The sequence below is a fragment of the Athene cunicularia genome (assembly GCF_003259725.1).
Source record: "Athene cunicularia isolate RWA chromosome 1 unlocalized genomic scaffold, athCun1 chr1_part1, whole genome shotgun sequence".
NCBI classification, from domain to species: Eukaryota; Metazoa; Chordata; class Aves; order Strigiformes; family Strigidae; genus Athene; species Athene cunicularia.
Genome location: NW_020799091.1, coordinates 41077216 through 41097589, shown reverse-complemented (window position 1 = coordinate 41097589; position 20374 = coordinate 41077216). Strand labels below are relative to the sequence as shown.

At 34.6% G+C, this 20374-nt stretch overlaps 1 protein-coding gene across 1 annotated transcript in view; it reads left to right on the top strand.

Annotated features, from left to right (window-relative positions):
- The window catches only part of KLHL1 (kelch like family member 1), a 237967-nt gene that overhangs the window by 20448 nt on the left and 197145 nt on the right, over positions 1 to 20374 (top strand). Inside the window, exon 3 of the mRNA XM_026867823.1 lies at positions 11495 to 11691. Coding sequence (XP_026723624.1) covers positions 11495 to 11691 — 197 coding nt within the window. The remainder of the gene's footprint in view (positions 1 to 11494; positions 11692 to 20374) is intronic.

Sequence of the window (20374 nt, the reverse complement as noted above, 5' to 3'; positions counted from 1 at the left end):
AATTTAATTAAAGCTGAAAAAAATGAGATGTGTTAAAATATGTATTGTAACCTGTATGTTAGATGGAGTTTGGGGTACTTCTGGAAGTGGGATTTTTTAAAAAATATATTAATAAAATAGCGGCTGCATATTGTTTTATCTGAAATAAGCACAAAGTTTTCTAATCACATAAGCTAAATTATAATATAAGTTGTAGAATTCAGATTATATGTATATGATGTAGATTTATTAGTCAATGCTGCTGTGCTTGTGGTTTGCGTAGATTTACAAGGGTAAACCAGAAAGGCTTTCCCACGGTTTTTCTGTGAAGTATCTGACCAGTAAAAACCATGCAATTTCAATACAAGCTACAGGATTAATCTACCCACACTTTGCTACATTTGATTGGTTTATTCAAATAAAGTATGTTTTGGCTGTGATATAGCAGAACTATAACTTAAGAGGATACACAGCTTCCTCTTTTGCATGTCTGTCTGTTAAATGTTTCATGTGAGCCAGCGGAGGAAATCTGAAGCCAACGCTTACATGCAATGGCTATGCAGAAAGTATGTTTCATTTTTCAAGCAGCAAGATGACTGATAGCAGTAAATCTAGGATTTGTACCCTGGGATACATGGATAGATATTCTTTGATATTTTTAAAGTTCAAGACAAGCAGTAATACAGAAGAGTATTTCTTAACCTCATTTTCTTAGGTAATGCTTCTTGCTTGATCTTAAAACTTTTTTAATTATTTGCACTTATGCTTAAATGTTTTAGATAGAACTGGAACTAGAGATTGAGTTTCTGCTATTTTATTACAACAGAGCTGTGAAGTTACTATAGATTTCTTCATACTGCATCGGGCTATCTAATTAGTATGCATTCCCAATAGTGATCAGAAGAATAGTCTGGTGCTTTCATACCATTAATGAAACTGAAAAAGCAAAAATCAGTTAACTAATAAAAAACAAAAATTCCTTGATTTATTTATGCACGTCTGACAAAAAAAAAAAATAGTGTGGATCATACACAAAAGAGTTTCAAACCCTACTGTATTGGTTTTAATTAGATTTTATTTGGGAGATTCTTTAATTAAAGTACTGTCAAGTGTCTTCTCTGTCAGTGTTATGTCTAATAACACACACAGGGCAGACAGTAAGGAATGAAACTTCCTTCAAGCACAAGAACCCTTAGGTTCCTTCAGAACAGAATTTTTATTAATGAAATATCCTAGGGAGGTTTGTATCTTTGTTTTGGTGTTTTTTGTTAGTGGTGGGTTTTTTTTGTTTGTTTGTTTGTGTTTTTTTTTTTTTTTTCCATTGCTGAAACTCAGTTGTCTATGTGAATAAACCGTGAGAATGATTCTCAGCATAGTTTTGGCCTCTGCCAATTTATAGTGTTCATACAGTCCAGGGGTTATTGCAGCCACAGGGTCATTCTTCAACATGTAGTTTGAATGTGACTACCATGGTTTGGAAGATGACAGTTTAGTATATAACTGAGGCCATTGCATTCCACTTAGACTCAGTGCTAGAGGGAAGTCCCACACAAGGTTAATTTAATAGCTAAAATGTGAAGCTGTATATATATTATTAAAGGTTTCTGTTCAGTTAAATGATCCCTGGCTCTTAGGTGATGGTAGCCTGTTTACAGCATTTCAGGCTACTCCCTTCTAGGAGATACTGATCACATTGGGAACCCCTGATACTGTGCATATCAGGAAGTTCTTTACCTCTACCCCTGTGATGTATTGAGTAAGATGGAGTTGTTTGTTCTGTTGTATCATGTTAGCGACCCCTGTGAACATGGACTATCTATCTAGCACTTTTTGCAGGAGTCTTACCTGCTTCTGTCTCACTATATTTGCTCTGCCATGTACTTGATGGTTGACTTTGCACTTTCACAGAATAAGCCCTTGTGATTTTCCATTCACTTTAGAGGGGAGATCAGTTGTTTCAGTAACTCTGGGATGAGTGAAAAAAGGGCAAGTTAAAGTAATTGCATTGACCTGGAAGACTTCGTTTACCATTGTGTAATGGAGAGTGCAGAATAACAGTCATAAGTCATACTGGATGGTGGTAGACCTTGAATAAGTTTAACATCTGTATATGGAAGATCCACTGTGAGGTTCACTTCTGGGATCAGATACTGTCATAAACACCTTTTTAGGAGTCAATAAAGGAAGAGTTGCAGTTATCCACAGAAGCCTTGTTTATCAGGATTGCTCCAGTTTAGGAAGTGGGAAGGTGGTGGTGATCTCATGATCTGCAAAGCCATCATTCGGGTTATCTGTTCACAGATATTCTGCATTGACTACACCTCCAAGATCATATGTACCTTTGTTCCAGTTATATTTCTTACTAATGCTGGAGCAATTCACAAGATTCACATTTTCATATAGCATTCCTCATTAAGTAATGCATCCGCAAAGCCTTAGTACAACATTAAGGATTATTCCTGGATTGAATTATCAACTATATTGTCCATGTGTACTATGCAAGAATCTTCCAAAGTTCCTCACTGTAACTGTAGGATTAGATTGTCATTCTCCTTTATCTGTGGATGTCAGCCTGCTTAGAGTCAAATACCTTTCTACACAGGATATCTTTCTGATTCTAAAACAAACTCTGGCCTTTCACATAACTCAGGTCTTGTGGGAAAAATCTTCATAGACCATTTAGGTTAATTAGCTGCAGAGACTGACTGCCTCCTGCAATTCTTGCTCTGAGGATCTTGTGTCCAGTTGGAACAGATGTTTTCCATTCCTGTCACTGAAACACTAATTCCTTGCTCATTTCTGGAGTTATAATACAATAAAATGAACTGTTACCGTTCCTCCTTTTACCCAGGATACTCCATTAAGGGACAGAATTTGCAACTATATATTAGGAACCATCTGTTTTCTCATTCTTTTTGTGTAGTATATAAGAATTGCTTCGAAACGAGCTCTGAACTGGGTATATATAAGATTAGAGTATTAAGAATGATCAAGACTGTTATTAGGAAATACCTAGTGACTGTTTTCTTGTACTGTGGTGCAGCCTGCTACTCCTGAGATGTCAGTAAGAATAAATACAGGCAGACTCAGGGAATCAGTGAGTGTGGAGGGGGTGAACAGTTAACTGAGTGCACTGCAAGGTGCATTTTTAAAGCTTCTGGGTTCAAAGTTCTCCATCTCTGAAGAGATGTTGGGATTCAAGAGGACTTTCTATGAGAGAATGGCCATGTGAGCAATCCTGCGTGAGAACAAGACTGATAAGAGCCTCAGCCTGAGCAAGAATGTGATAAGGATGTGACCCTGAATGAGGGGGGAGAAACTCGATGAGACAAACAACCCCCAGAAGGGGTTGGGACGGAAGAGGAAGTTACCCAAGGCAGGAAGCCTGGCAAGGCTGATGTGGCACTTTTTATCCAATCATAAGAAGGTTTAAAGCGCGGGCTAAGTTAACTGTCCAATCTTGAGGACTTGTACTGCATGTTACTCACGTGTGCGGGAGAACATTATAAAAGGGCTTTCCTAGTTGTAATAAAGAGTCATTGCTTGATCACATTGGTCGTCTGCGTGCTCAGCTCTCACGCAAAAAGAGAATAAAACAAGCACTGAACATTAATACAGGACATGTCTGAAAAGTGAGAGGGTTCCTTTGAGTGGAGTGCCATCCCTCTGTGTGGTCATCTGGTGCATGCCATGCTGCTGCCTAAACAACATCAGTGAAATGATAAGACAGGCTGCTGCAGCATGGGCTGCCTCTTTAATGTGCTTCTTTCCAGAGTTCCTGCAGTAGAGACGTTATACTCCACTCCACTGAGCTCAGCTGCCTAGGTTTGTATCCACAGTTCCAAAACAAAGAAAAAAACCCCAGGAAAATCACAATGGAAATCTGTGAAAGAGGTCTTTGCATTTCATGCATTTATCTGCTCCTGTGCCTGCATTGTAAAACACACTTTCATCCAGCTTTCTGTTCTGTGCCCATCCCACAGTGACTGTTCTATAATGTACTCACCAAACAGGATGCAACTGTAGTATTCACTTCTCCCAGCAGTGCAATCCAGGATAGAGGAAAACAGATTTCATTAGGCTGTAAGGTGGACCCATAAACAAAAATCTTTTGTTTGCAATTGATGCATCCATCTCTGTAACTTTTTGATCTTCAACAGTGGATTTGAACTCTGTGCTACCACAGCACAAGCTGCCACATCATTGACTGAGAAGCTGAGAAGCTTATTCTGGCAGAAGTGAGTGTTCCTGCTTCTGAGCTAGAGCTAGCTTCAGATGCGGAGAATAAAATGCTGCTCCTTCAAACCTGAAAGCTGAGATCCTTTGTCCTTGAGACTTTTTGTTTGTTTGGTTTTTTTGGTTTTGTGGGTTTTTTTGGTTGTGTTTTTTTGGGGTTTTTTTTTGTCCTCCAGACATCAGGGCTTGATTGTGTTCAGTGTAATAGAATGGCTGTTTCTCACTGAGATATAGCTACTGAAAATGTGTATTGAGTGGTTTTGATTGTAGCAAAACGACCTGTGTGAGGCAGGTCATTTGGGTTAGCTCTGGAAGCCTGGAGAGTGCATTGGAGGCCAAAGGCGGTAACTCCCCTTGATACCATTGCTAGGAAGTGACCACTGGAATAAAATCTCCCTGAAATGTACCTAGTGTGCACTACAATTCTTTTGGAACAAGACTCCCCCTGCCCCCCTCCTCTGTATGAAGTTTGCTTTTGTGTAAAAAAGTAAGTTCCTGGAGTGGTTTTTGATGTGTGCAGCATGATGAGCAGGACCTACAGTGTGGAAGCAAATCCAACTACTGAAGTCTATTGACTAAAAAGAGTTAAGAGAAACTAAGGCCTTGTATCTGAAATGACCTTTTGGGAATAATTCTTGTCATCTCCCATCCAGTTTGGTGTATAAGTGCAAGATTTGTGCTGTTGGAAGTTTAGTTAGTAAAACCTGTCATATTTGAGTATTTTTTGAGGTAACATTTATTTTAGGATTTTTTTCTTTGTTTTAACTTGGAGTTTGTATTCCTCTCTATATAAAACTAAGCTTAAAATATCCAAATAGAATAACTGTATAATAGTTGAGTTATTGGTGATGTAGTTATTAATACATTGATTGTCTACATAAGTGAAAACTAGTAATCTTTATCAAATAATCCAAACAATAATATTAATATTTTAATAATTTTCTATAGCTAATGGAAAAAAAAAACCCAAACATATCTTCATGTGTGTTTCAGAGCACTAAAGTATCTTTCTTCACAGTTTTTAGAAAGGTTTTATTATACTCAAAACTAAAATTATTTATTGTTTTTACGCCTGTTATTTGTATGTATATCTTACAAGTGACTAAGTTCAAATATCTGAGAGCTAAGGCATATGGATGGCAGTTACTTCATAAGGAGAAAGCAGTATCTTAATGTTGCTCTCTAAAAAGCTGATGATTATAAGTCAGCAAACAAATTTTCTTTAAAAACATGACATTTCAGTTATTCAACAGAGGTGTTTTGAGTTTTTTTCAGACCAGGAGATGAAAAGGTACCACATCATGGTGCATTTTGGCTAATATGCTCTCCTGATATTTAGCCAGACATTTTCAAGAAGGTTCCTGCTCAGGGGAGGATTTTAATTTGTAGTAGGATTGCTTTATCACTCTGCAATGTTGTAATTTGCCGTGCTACTGAAATACAGTGGACTTTGGCAGTAGTCACAAATGACCACGTGATTAGGCCAGTTTAGTCTGGTCACTCAAACAAAGGTGTAGCATGATTAGGATGTAAATAATCATACAGTTTTTTAAAAGACAGAGGCTATTTAATTTATAAGAATTCTCATATTATGGTGATGGAGGTGTTTTCATTTTTGACAAACTACATATATATATGGCTGTGGAATAATTTATGAAATTATTTTCTATATATAGTAATACTTAACTCTAATTTTCATATAGAAATTGTTATTTGAAATTTTTAAATTCCCATAATTTTAAAATAATTTTTGGTAATAAAGATTTAAAAAACTAGCACCATAACTATGTAATCAAGAATATAATCATAGTCAAAAGTTATATATCTGAATCAAGTGAATGCTTTCCTATTTTTAACTTTGATTTTTAGAGATTATTTCATAGAAATGTAAATTAAAATTACTTTTATAAAATAATTTTAAGTTCTCTTTATGAAGAAGTTAAAATAAATTGTTCATTTCAAGTATTAAATTTTATCTACAAGGATTAAAAAAGAGATGTTGTATGAACAGAAAATCAGTCTGTTCCAATCAGATGACTCAGTTAAGTTTAGAGTTGAGGGGGAATGAAGTTGTTCAGAGCAGGAAAAATTTTCTATTAGAAATAAAAAATTCCAGCGGGGGGAAAAAAAAAATAATTCTAGTGAAGTCATATCATTTAATTTGTCTTTTATTTATGGTGGCTGATAACAAAATGGCTGCCAAAAAAATCGAGTGATTCATCAGCACTCTCAAGTAAACACAACTTTGGGTCATACATACTTTTGGGGTTAATTTGTATTTGGCTTATGTTTTGACTGCTCCTGTGTAAGATGAATAGTCTGACAGTAGGGAATGGACAGTTCTTTTTTTTTCCCCAATTTAAACTACACTATCTGTTTGTGCAGGAGACTACTACCTTTTGGGGTAGTATTTATTTGTTTATTTGAAAAATAATAATAATAATAAAAATAATTAAAAAAAAGAGCAGTCTTTCTGAATTTTCACTGGTGCCATAAGGAAATAAACAAAATCAGCCACAGAGTGCCTGTTTTCCTCACTTTCAACTGATGGCCATGGTCTGCAGCAAATAATTAATTGAGAATAAGGAAGAGTTTGATCAGGAGAAACCAAAGTGAATATACTCTGACATGTTTTCTTTTCTGAAAACAACTTCACCTTTATGAAAAGTGTGCAAGATTATACAATGTAGAATTTATCTTTTAATACGTAGGTCAAAATCAAAACCTTAACATTCACTTCAAAAATCAGTTGGACATTAAAAGATGTTCTGCTGCAGGGAATATACTTGTTATTTTGTTCTTCATTGGCTGGTATTCATGGATGGATGGATAAATGTAAGAGGTTATTACTACAAATTATGTCATTACTAGGAGTTGACAGTAACAGAGAGAACTGGACCCAAAGAATTGGACCCAAAGAGTATTTAAAGGGTATAAACCATTTCCAGGTACTTCATCACGTGATACCTGATGATTCCAGTGCTGTTTGTTTGGGAGCAGATGAACTGAATTCATACCAGCAAATATAAATAACAAGTGTCTCAGTAAGTCAAATGAAGGTACTCTTCTATAGTTGAAAGCAAGAAATAGCCACTTAGGGAGTGATTAATCTAATTCTAAAGCAGATGAATAAAACAGGACAGATGAAAACTGCTCTAACACTTCATATTTCTCTCCACTGACTGTAAAAGGAGATCTCAGATGATTAGCTCAGGGGGCTACCTAGCAGATTCCTAAGATTTGGTAAAATTAATGATAAGCAAATGCCAAAAAGTCTGTTATACAAATACTGAAGCATAGCACCTCTTTTATAAGCTTTTTCTAGTCTTCACTGGAATTTGATGATGTTTCAAAAAAACAGTATCTTCTTATAATCATAACTGTAAGCAATTCATATACTGTACAAAATCTGAATAAATATTATCTTGATACCATTTACTGCCTTTATTTTAAAAAATGGAGACCTAATAGAGAAGCTGCATTCCTATGACCAGTTAGCCTATTGAAATAATTCTATTCAGAGATGCTTCAAAACATCAACACAACTGATCAAGACACATGAATTAGAAATGTTAAAAAGTTAAATACCTAAGTAAAAGGAATTAGTTCTAGCCTTTGTTTGTAAATCCTTGACACTTCCCATGACATCACTGGTGTACCCTTACTCACAGCTGTCTTCAGAATGTTGAAGAGTTTTACTATGAATGGACAAATATATAATTAGAAGAGAGAAAAAAAATACCGTGCACATGAGGCAAAATGATATTTCATGTGTTACAGATCTTGGTTAAAATTTGTTGCTTATGTACAGAGCAAGTGAGCAGTACCTACTAAGTGTTCCCACCGTATTTGTATTGATACTTACTAGTCAGTAGTTGTGGGAGACTTGATTCCTGTGACACACACTGACCTTATTAACATGCAAAGGTGGTCAAAGATGCAGTGATTCCTCATCCAAAAAAATTAATTGTAACTGTGTATCATAAGGAGTAGAAGAAAGAATAAAAATAAAATATAAAATTAAACAAAATCCTAAACCAGTCTTTTAACTTGAAAAAAAATTTAGGAAAAAAAAAAAAAAAAGCTATCAGGGATTTTTTTTCTTATTATATTATCTCTGCTTCAGATTTGGTAATGAGGTAATAAAATTTATATATTCATTACAAGGTTGCATCCTAAAGACAGGCTTTTTAATTTCTGCATAAGCAATGCACATAAAATTTGTCACAAATAGAACTGTAATTTAGGATAACAATTAGAATTCATTAAAGATCTTTTGATTGTTTTTTTTTTCATATATTCTTTCATCCTAATTAATGTAATACAAAATGAGATTTTAAGCTTTGGTTAATTTGTTTTGCTCAGACTGAGGTACTTATTACATAAAGCACTTGCATATGCAAACTCCTTATTGCATAAAAATGTAAGGAGGAAGTGAATTGAAGGAGTAATATTAAAGCCCCCTTGAATACACTGTTTAGCGTTTTTAAATAGATGTTTGGATCTGCTAGTTGTCAATATGAAACTGTCATATACGGCTTTTACATATAACAGAGTTGACATTGTATAGACTGAGCCTCTTAAGAGCTTTTTTTTTTCAACTTTGACCATGCTAAACACTTGATATCCCAGAGGAATTTGCATAAAAACGTTGTCGCGCCCTTCTGAGGAAATGAGTACAGCCCTTGTGATCAGATTTATGAAGGTGTCTTAATGTTTAAAAATGAACATAAGTAAGATGTGAAAAGCATTTAGATAGATTAGATAGATACTCACCTATCATTGAAGTTAATACTTTGTTCAAACAGGATCCTGGAGAGCCCTGTCTTACTTCTTATCATGTTTGTGCAGAAAAAAAAAAAAAAAAAAAAGTACTGAAAGAAAGCAGCACAGTAAACTCCTCTTTAACTCAAGCTGAGTGTAATTTTTTAGCTCTTATCCTACATATATTAAGTAGTAAATTGGTGATTCTGAATTTAGTTAAAAATAAGTCAAGCTATAATATATTCATATCCCCAGATACCCCAGAAGCCATTGTATGTTTAGTCCCTTGATTAATACATAAGGCAAATACCCATTCACACTCTTCCATAAAAATGTGAAGGATCTCCTTCAAAATGGTCATGTGGTTACATAAACAAATATGTAATTTTTAAACCAGATAATTTTAATATATTTTAGTCCTACTAGTTCCAAACCTGTACACTACTAGTACTAGGTTTCCTTAAAGTTAACAGAAAATATTTTCAATCTGAAAATAAGTAGATTGATGTGGCTTCAACTGTTTCCTTTGTGTTCTTCTCCTGAGGGTATATTTAGTGATACAAAGCCAAACTGTGACACTGTTACTTTTCTCCGTAAAGGCTGCTAATTCTTTCAGTCCTTAGGTCATTCTGAAAAGGTTATCTGGATCAGCTTTGTAGGGCCAGATTCTTCTTTGAGCTCGTTGTTGAAAAACAAATAGCACATAAGAAAAGGAGATGTAAAACTCATTTTCTAATTTTGTTCCCATCAGCACATTTCTCAGTTCATCTACTTTTCAGATCTCCTTTGCACATTTTCATTTTTCTTCCTGATCAGTTTTAACCTGAAAACAACTATCTTTTGATATTGTCCACATGACACAGTGAAACTATATTCTAGATAATGAATAGTGTGTTGAGCCAGCTCCTACCTGCAAGTGTGCAGCAAATGCAGGAGTGACATTGATAAATATATGGGTCAGCCAAGAATCAACTGCTGAGTGTGCTTTCTGACCACATTGAATAAATATGTGCGGGACAGAAATGATGACAAAAAGTCAGATAAAATAAAGAGAGACTCATGTGACATTAATAGAAGCATAAAAATAAGCAGAGAAGTTCTACTGTGTACTTGATCTGATGCTCTAACCTTTGCAAAAGGATATATTATAGTTAAATCTAGTAAAGTACAACTTCCAAATTTCTATCTTATATTAAAAGCTCCAGATATAGTGAAAGAAAAGGAGAAGGAGAAAAGGCCAGATCGTCAGTGTTACAGTTATTGTATTTTGGGTTTGGTATTGCAATATAAAGCAGCTTTTCTTTTCAGTGGCATTCCGTTGTGAAGCTGAAGATTTTAGAACTCCCCAGTGCCACGTGATAGAACTATTAAGATTCGTAGATTTCTCTTAATGTGACAACAAATACAAAATTTGTCTTGGGAAAAGAGTGAGTTTACCTAACTGTTGAACTATATTACTTTGAACAGAAAGATCGATATACATCTAATCCTCTTATAGTTTGAAATTATTTTTCTAAGCACAGCAAAATAAAATCAGAAGTGTTAGTTTCTTACAATTTATATTATTTCCAGTATTAATTTCCTATTCTTTTCTTTCACTTCTCGAGACATACTTGTGATCTCTAATTTATAGTTTCTTAAGTTATTAATGTAAGAGATTTATAACGGATACTAATGTAAATAAAAACATTGAAAATTATGGTGAAGGGGGAGCATGATGACAAGAATGACACTTATTCCTCACTAAAATAAATTATTTCTTAAGTTTATTTTATTCTGTTTTACCTTTTATTTATTAAAACTGCATCAGTCTGCAAGGTAAAGATAATGACTTGTGAAATTACAAATTTAAGTGCAATATAAGAATTAATGGAATATATACGCTATGTATCCATATATGTTCTTGTAGCTAATATGAAGTCTTTTAGAAGAATTAAATATTATGGGAGGCCTGCCATATGTTACTCAGATAAAGCTGATTTCTCAATCACTTTACAAATAAGCATTACAAGGTTGGAAGATTGTAAACTCGATTTTGAAGATATTTTTATGGCTTTATTCATGCTATGTTGTACAGTGTTATTTCATTGTTTTCAGGGAGGTAAATGGCTGTGAGTTTTGCTCTGTACCTCAGAAGATAATGCAAGTTTTATCATCAATTTTAGTTAAAAAAAAAAAATAAAAAAATCACAGCCTGGTTGATATCCAGATAGATAATCAGATTTTAGTGTCATTATAGCAAGAAAAACAGTATTCCTAAGTCTTCTCTTTCTTTCCACACTTTAAAGTCTCATTCTATCCCTATTATATAGCTGAATTAATGGTAGCTTTAAAATGAAGGTTTCTAATACTGTAACCTTCAGATCACTGAAGAGTCCAGTCAGAGAGGCTAATTCTCTTTACTTTTTCTATGTAGTTTTTTATAGAGAGCTAGTGTTATTTATAAAAGATCTTTTGATACTGCTTGTAAATACCAAGTAAATAAGTTTACATGTGTTATCAAAACTTTTTTTAGGCTGCCTGGAATTGAAAGAAGATACCATTGAAAATCTTCTAGCAGCTGCCTGCCTCCTCCAGCTGCCACAAGTAGTAGAGGTTTGCTGCCATTTTCTAATGAAGCTTTTGCACCCATCCAACTGTTTGGGAATACGAGCATTTGCTGATGCACAAGGATGCACGGAGCTTATGAAGGTGGCTCACAACTACACCATGGTAAGGCAGTTCTAGAATATCTGAATTATGATCTTGTGAATCCATTCTATCTTCTGTAAGTAAGACTATCTTAGTTTTTTTGGCTTGAAAGAGTTCTGTACTTATATGGAACTTTATTTCATAAGTACCACGTTTCAAACCATAGGAATGGTGATTCCTCTCAACTTCAGTGAAGTTACAATAATTGGCCTGCTATGATGAATGCACTGTTTGCTGGATCAGAACAGTATATGCCTTAATTAGATGCGTGTTCACATACAGGTGATAACTTTAAAAGGTATCTGTAAGTCCTTAGAGTACTATTTAATCACTGTTCCTTTTTGGTTAGATTTAGGGATGCTTTGTAATTAACATTGTGCTACATGGGAAAAATATCAAGGGAAGTTTTGGGTTTTTTTCAGGCCAAGAATTATCCCTCCTTTTATTCATCTGTGAAGTAGATTAAGACAGAAGGTTGAAGACATAAAGAATTTTATTTGTCAATATTTTAAATTTTTTCAGTTACATCTGACAGAACAGGTATGGCATTAATACAAAAATCAGAATCAATGAAGCAAAAATATGATACTTAATCAGAAACTAAGTCAAGTTGGTAGCCGTATGATTCTGAGAAAATTAAAAACATCTGGCTCATGAAATTAAACTTGCATAAAGAGTAGCTTACATATAATTTCAGAAAAATAATGGTCCCGTAAGGTCTTTACTGAAATTATTATTGAAGTAATAGAGCAGTTGTCAATGAATGTGCTTTGCTTATCTGGCAGTATGTCCTTATTTTATTTATTCTTTTCTGTAACTTATACCATGTTTTAATTAATGGGTTTAACTGTGTTTTTCTTACCAATACAGCTCAGGTAGTGATATCTGTTTTAACTAGTTCTGTGGCTGATTTTAATTTTGTCTGTGTTTAGAATGTAAAATGTAGTTTTCCAGGTCCAAGCTAGTCAGGTCCAAGCTTTCCAGGTCCAAGCTAGTCACTTCATTCTCAGTGGAGAGAAATAAGATGTCAAAGCAGAATTAATCTCATCTACCTTAGAATGAGATTGCATTAGCATTGAACAGTTATGGATTGAAAAATTTCAACATTTTTGTCAATATATGTTTTAGATTTATATATTACTTTGATATTTTCACCTTTTTTTTTTTTTTTTTTTTGACAAGCAGTATAATGAAAATTTAAAAAATGTTAAAACCCTACTAGAGAAAAACCTGGACTTAAAAAAATTCTTGTGATGCTTTAAAACAATTTATTTAAATATTTTTTTTTTAAATTAAATTATTATAGTACATTTGAAGACTTGTGACTGATACATATCTGATGTATCACAAAGTGCAAAAAAGATCTGTGTCCATTTCCAAGTTATTTGGTATTTTATATTATCTATTATTATTTTTAATGATCAAGTCTAAAATCTGACTTATGCATAATGGGAAAATCACCAACAAAAGATGGTAGATCAAAAAGGAAGTCAGTTGTAATTAATAAGCAAGCTCTGATGTAACTACAATTACGTTTGCAAGCATGCACAATAGACACACTTTTTCGTCGCTAGAAAGACAAATAATCACTTCTATTCAGTTATGCAATTACAATATTTTTTCTGTACATGATTAAACTTCTGACCTAGTGGAAACATAATCCTAAAAGTTAAACTTCACAGTACATGATATTTTCATAGCCATTGTGTTACTGCATTTAGGTGTGAGACAGCTCACATCTATTAGATTTATTGTTTTGTGTTGCCTGTCTTGACCACAACACCCTCAATCAGAGGGAATCTACGTAAGAGAAAAGTGATTCTTCTACATGCATGCATAACTGGGAAAAACTGCTACAGTGCAGGGAAGATACCCTGGAGAGTGTGATAGAGGAACCAAACAGAGGCCTTGTAATGTGAGGAAAGGATAGGAAAGTGATGAGCAGAGCAAATAGCAAATGTGAAATCTCCAAGGTGACAGAAAGAGTTATTTTTTTTCCTTCAGACTGGAGGGAAATAGTATGGACTGTGGTCAGAGCAAACACGAAGTAGGGCAACCTTTTGTTAACAAACTCCTGTCTTATGCAGAGGATTTGAGGGGAAGCCCTCTTTAAAGAAAGGATGGGGAAATCCTTGTTTTTAAAAAGTTCTTATGCTTTCAAGAGAACTTCCAGGCCCTTTCTTTAAAGCTTTTCAGTGTGCTTTCTTTAAGAGTTACAAGTGATGTGTCTCAAATACTGGCTCTGTGAATCCTCTTCCAAGGTGTCATTGCAAAAGCTTGTTTGCTGTGAATAGGAAATAATAGTACTCACTTAACTGTGGCATTGTGTGGTCAATTGCTTGTAAAAAAATACCATTCTTTGAAAGTTATAGAAAATAAATAGTTTAAGAATTTTCTGATATAAAGGCAGAATAACAGATTAGTGAATGCAGCTTTCAAAGTTTGGACTTTTCTGCATTCTAAAGAAAAATAATTTTTCTCCATGAAAATGTGAAATGTAAAACAGATTAACTGAATTTTCAGTAGCTTATTGTCTTAAATATTTACTTAAAGTATTTATCATAAAAACAGCGGAACTGTTAGAAAATTAACCTCTCTGATATATGAAAAGCACTTACTGGGAGAAAACTTGGGGCGTGGGAAGTTTTGACAGCACTTGAGAGAACTCTAATGACTTTTGAAGAGTGAAATAATACTATGATTTCTTTCTACACTTTTTCATATTTTTAAAAATACTGAGTTTCTTCACGGATATTTAGCACTGTAGTGCCAGAGTATTTTAATGTCAGTTCAGTGAATAGGGAATAGCTGGCTACCTGAATAGCCAGTTCTAGAATGCTAATCATTATAACAATTTTTCAGTAGAGTAACAAATAACACAGCTAAATAGAGTAGGTACACATTTCCAAAAAGGAAAGAAAAAGTGAGTGTAATGACTTAAATTATATTTCATCTTGCTCTTTGCATCTGCAAAGGTATCTACCCTACATAAGCAGAAGAAATTCTTTTTGACCCCATTGTATGTCTCTTAAATATTGTAGTCAAGAATTGTCAAACCCAAAAATATTTTTATTTTTTTTTAACCATAATGTTATAGAGAAATACAACTAGGCCTGACCAGAAATATTAGTGTGGTACTATACATTTTTGTGAGATTAGAAAAACTCACAAAAACAATAAATCTACACTGGCTATGAGAATGAAGAGCAAAACAGAGTTTTTCAGATAATCTTGCAAAATAGATCTATGGACAACACATGCTCTAGAATGTGTAATAATTTTGAGACACAAGTCAAGTTAAATCTCAGAATAATTTTGCTTTTTAGCTTAAAACATAGGTGAAATTAAATATTGATTCATAAAAAAGAAAATAAAATACTGATTCTTTGTAGCCCTTAGTTGAGGTACTCTAAGTGCTAGAACCATAGGCTAACTGACTGCATTGTACCTGGCAAATATCTTACAGCTTTCCTCCACCAATTAGTTTTAATTAGAAAGTCATTCAAAGTTGTTGTCACAATAGCATTTTAATGAAATTCAATATATTTTCATGAAAATGGTTTGCTTCATTGAATCCCTATAAATGTTTTAATCTTAATTTTTCAAAAGCAGTTTCCATGACAGTGTCAGACTTCATATTTTACAAATTCTAAAGTACACTGCTGTTTGTTAAAAATAAATAATTAAATAATATATGTATCAAAAATATAAAATCATCTTGCTTTGTGCTTTCACATAAGGTATTATGAGGTCAAGACTTTTAAGCTTGGAAATTTATACTGAAGAAGAAAGCTTGTAAAGAGCAGACCAATGAATTTAAGAATCCTGTTACTTCAGGAGATAAGTAATTTCTAACACATGTTTTCTGTTACATTAAATAACTTCAGTTTCCCTCAACCATGAAATCTGTGGAAGCCTAAATACAATTTTTTATTTGCATAGTTGACACAGGCATGTCCAGATTTAATTTAAATGTGACAAACTTTTTTCAAACTACAGAGTCATTGTTGAGCATGAAGAAAACTTCTAATGGAAGTAAAAAAACATTAACTGTACAGTTATATATCCCTTTCCATGAGCAGAGGTGTAACTTCCCTGGTATTTACTGAGATATTTAGTCTGCAGTGTCAAATATTAATTTGTTCTTTTGAAATGAAAAATCTAAGCGAAGAAAAGAAAATATGTGCATAAAGGAGAGGAGGCAGTGAGGAAATTAAGATAAAAGCAGTGAAGGAAAACCAGAGAACATTTGAAAAATCTTTAGAAAATACACTTTCCAAATAGCAATTTCTGAGGTTGGTGGGGGAAGAAAGGTAGACTTCGTATAAAGTTAGTGAACAATGAAAGTTAGAGATTTCTATGTTTTCATACCCTGTACTTTTTATAAAAGGTACTTGGATGGCAACATTTTAAGCTAAAGCATTTGAAGCAACAAGTTAAAAAATAAGAGCAAAAATGCATTTTCATTGGTTTCTCTTGTTTAGGCACATCAGATTTATTGTGGGTTGTTTTAGTTCTGAGCTATGAAATTGCTGTGCCAGTGGTTTATGGTGTGCTTTTGTTGTTGTTCTTCGTGTGTTGTTGTTTGTTGTTTGTTTTGTGTTTTTTTTTTTAAACAAATCTGCTAATTTAAATGGCAGCACAAATATTCATGTCTCTCTTGGTTTAAGACTGCTGTACTTCTTAATATCAATATGGGTTTTTACTAGCTTGTCAGTTTCTGTAAATTTCCAATCTGCAAAGCCATAGATTTGCTAACTTCAAATTTGTAATTTATTGTCAGTTATATAATAGCACGGTGAAATGCATGTGCGATGTCTTTTTAAAAAAACGAAACCAGCAAAATGGAACATATCAATAAGCTAAAGCAAATGCATTCTTCTAACAAGCATTTTTAGTGACAGTTCTTTATTCTAGATATCAGGGGTTTCATATGTAGGGAAGCTAACCTCTAAAGTCAGCAATTTATCAACTGTCATACTTGTCAGAAATTAGAGTTGTAATGTATGGTCTTATCTCTCACTTTATAAAACAGAAAAGTCTAGTTTGAAATTGTGATGGCAACCTTTGTGGGATGCAGTTCCTTTTAGAATATATGACTTTTTAGAATATACTTTATTTTGAACCATTGTTTGATTATTGCCGAAATTTTGTAACAGACCGTTCTAATTTAATGAACTCTGTGGCCTTGATGTACCATTAACCCTTCTCATAGCAACTACTTTTCTACATTAGTAAATATTGAGAGAGGAAAATTAAGTCATATTTTTCCTGAAAAAGATAATTGCAGTTGGTTTTAAAGCATGAGAAATCCATGAACATTTATTTGTACTTGGTAAGGTTTTGAGTAAAACTAGTTTGCTTTCTCTCTCCCAGTGAACAGCATCTTGAAACTGCAGTTTGATTACTGAGATGAGAACTTGTTCCACATTTTTATTGTACCCTATTCCAAGATTAATTGCTAAACATTAACTTGGAAAATATTCAGATTACTTTGAAGCACTGAGTAGAGGATGGCCATAAGTAAAATTTCCGTGACCAGAAGCACATATATGAATAAAATGACTGGTGTGTCTGTAACCCAGTCAAAATGTTAGCAATATAAAGAACCCTAACATATGTTACAGTTCCAAGCCTGGGAGATGCAGAATGTTTGCAAGTGCTTTTGAATGAAGTGGTAGAAGGTGTTTAGTCTCTCATAGATGTAGTTATGTGCTTCTACTGCAAGGGTCATTAGTCCCAGCAAAGCAAAACATTACTGAAACTTAATTATAAACAAGTAACTAATCTCAGTGACATGTACTGACTATACAGACTCTTTAACTTACTGAGACTTCTGATTATACTGCAGATGGAGCAACCATTTCATTTATGTGAAGTGTGTGCCTTATGCAAATTTTTTAATGATCTTTTATGGCTTCAGTGATCATTATATTTGTTATGTTTATTATCTAACCCAGAGAATTTCACAGTTAACACTTGGTGATGTGAAATAGGGAAGGAGTAATATGTTAAACTTTTCCTATCCAGTTCCGTTTTGCAACAGCTCATCCTAAAGCATATTGAAATATTGTAACAATACTCCATATTCAAAATAAGACAAAGTTAACTGAGACATTGATAGATGGTGATGACAGCCATTAATGATTTGTCATTGTACATTCAGACATCAGTGGTTTATTTAATGGTTAATATGGCTTTAACTAAGGTCAAATAACAAGTGAGGTAAGCAAACTGTAGTACTGTAATTTAACAGTTCTTTAGCATATGCTTTTTAACATGATTTATAATTAGGGTCATCAGTTGGCTTTCTACTATTTAAAATAGCTGACCAGATACTGATCAATAGATGCTGACCAGATAAGAGCTTTGTTAACTTCATATCATACTTTGGTTTGACCACTTTGACCTCCTTATCACCACATTGGTGATGTGGAGAAATAGATAATGAGATGGGTGGAAAGCTGACTGGACAGACAGGCTTAAACAGTTGTGATATGTACTAAAAAGTCCAGCTGGTGACCAGTAAATAGTGATGATCCTCAGGGATCACTTCTGGGTCCAGTACTGTTTAACAAGTTTATTAATGGTCTAGATGATAGGATGTAGTTCTCTCTCTGCAAATTAGCAGGTGTTACCAAACTAACAGGGGGAGATGGTCAATATGTTTGAGAACAAGGCTGCTATTTAGGGGACAGGCTGGAGAAATGGGCTAACAGGACCATCACAAAGTTCAGCTAAGGGAAATGCGAAGTCCCGCAATCTGGGGACAAATAACTCCATGCACCAGTACAGGCTAGGGAGCAACTGTCTAGGGAGCATCTCTGCAGAAAAGGACCTGGAGGTCCTGAAGGAGACCAAGTTAATTGTAAGCCAGCAATCTACTCTGGCAGCAAGAAGGCCAAGAGCATCTTGGAATGTTTTAGTGAGAGCGAGCAAGTTGAAGACGGTGATCCTTCCCTATTTGGCACCCATGAGACCACATATAAAGTGCTGTGTCTACTTTGGTGTTCCTCAGTACAAGAGAGACATGGATATACTGGAAGGAGTAGAGTGGAGGTCACCAAGCTGGTTGGATGCTGGAGCACACAGCACATGAGGGAATTATAGGGGAGCTGGGCCTGTTGAACCTAGGTAAGAGAGGGCTAAGGGAGACCTTACTTCTCTCTGCATCTGTCTGATTGGAGGATACAGAGAAGATGATGATAGACTGCTGTAGGAGGTGCAGAGTGATAGTCAACAGACACAAACTGGAACACAGGAAATCCAAATTGGATATTAAGATTTTTTTTTAATTACTTTTTTTTTTTTTTTTTAATGTGTGTACTCAAATGCTAGAAAAGCAACAACCAATTGAGTTTTGGGGATCTGTTTTGGGGATCTGTTATTGGAGGTATTCAAGACTTGACTGAATATGTCACTGAGTAACCTGACCTAGTTAGACATGCACTGAGCAAGGAGTTTGACAAGATGACCTCCAGAGGTCACTTTGAACCAAAATTATTCTATGAGACTATTAAATGTATCTCCTGTGCATTTTTAATGGCCTGTGTATCCAGGGACAACAGGAAGAAAAAGTTCAGTTGTGGTGTTTGTTTTTAAATTTTATTTTTTATGCAATGTGCAACAGATGGGATTACCAGAGCTAACATTTAATAGACTTTTATTAGTAACAAACTATTGGTAACATGTTAGCAACAAGTTAGCAGTAACACACTGAAATTTTAAAGCACTCTGCAATTTGGTTTCTTATGTTTTGTCAGGCATACATTTCCAAAAGATATTATTGTACAAAATGTCCTACTTGCACTGTAAATAGCAAATATAAATCTGCAAGAAGACCTGTGCAGGCTGTGTTCAGACTTTATGGCATCCAGACCTAATGGATGATCTGTGAGACTTATTTCAGGATAGATAGTATTCATAGAAAATGAACTTTTTCTCTTTTATTTTATTTTGTGTTTTGTTGTTGCTTCTTCAAAAGCCTTATTTAAACATTTTTCCAGCCACCTAAGAGAATATGATGATAGAATACAGTACTCAAGCAACTGTGGAAGAGACTGTGTCATACATTGGAAGGTGACATTGTACACTCATATTGTTGAACATTTATTTGTCCAAAAATGCAATATATTATCTTCTTAACACTTGAAGGGAAAAAATTAATAGATTTGACGAAAATAACATTTGAAATAGGATATTTCCATCTGTACTGGGTCTGGCTGAACTGGAATTGGTTTCCCCCTATAGCAGCCCTCACGGTGCTGTGGTTTATGCTGGGAGCTGGCAGGGTGTTGATAGCACCCTGGTGTTGTGGCTACTGCTGAGCAGTGCTTACACAGCACCAAGGCTCTTTCTGATATTTCCCCCAGTGGGATGGGGTGGCCAAGATCTTGGGAGGGGACACAGCCAGGACAGCTGACCCAAACCGACCAAAGGGATATCCCAGACCATATGACGTCTGCTCAGGATAAAGCTGGGAGAAAGGAGGAAGGGGGTGGGGTCACCCTTGGTCCTCCGAGGCAACCGCTACACGTATGGGAGCCCTGATCCTGAGAAGGCCCGACAGCGCCTGTCCATGGGAAGTAGAGACTAAATCTGTTTACTTTTGCTTTGCTTATATTAAAACTGCTTTTGTTTCACCCACAAGGGTTAGTTTATCTTCTTTCCCCTCTTTACCCTATTGAGAAAACAAGGGGAAAGG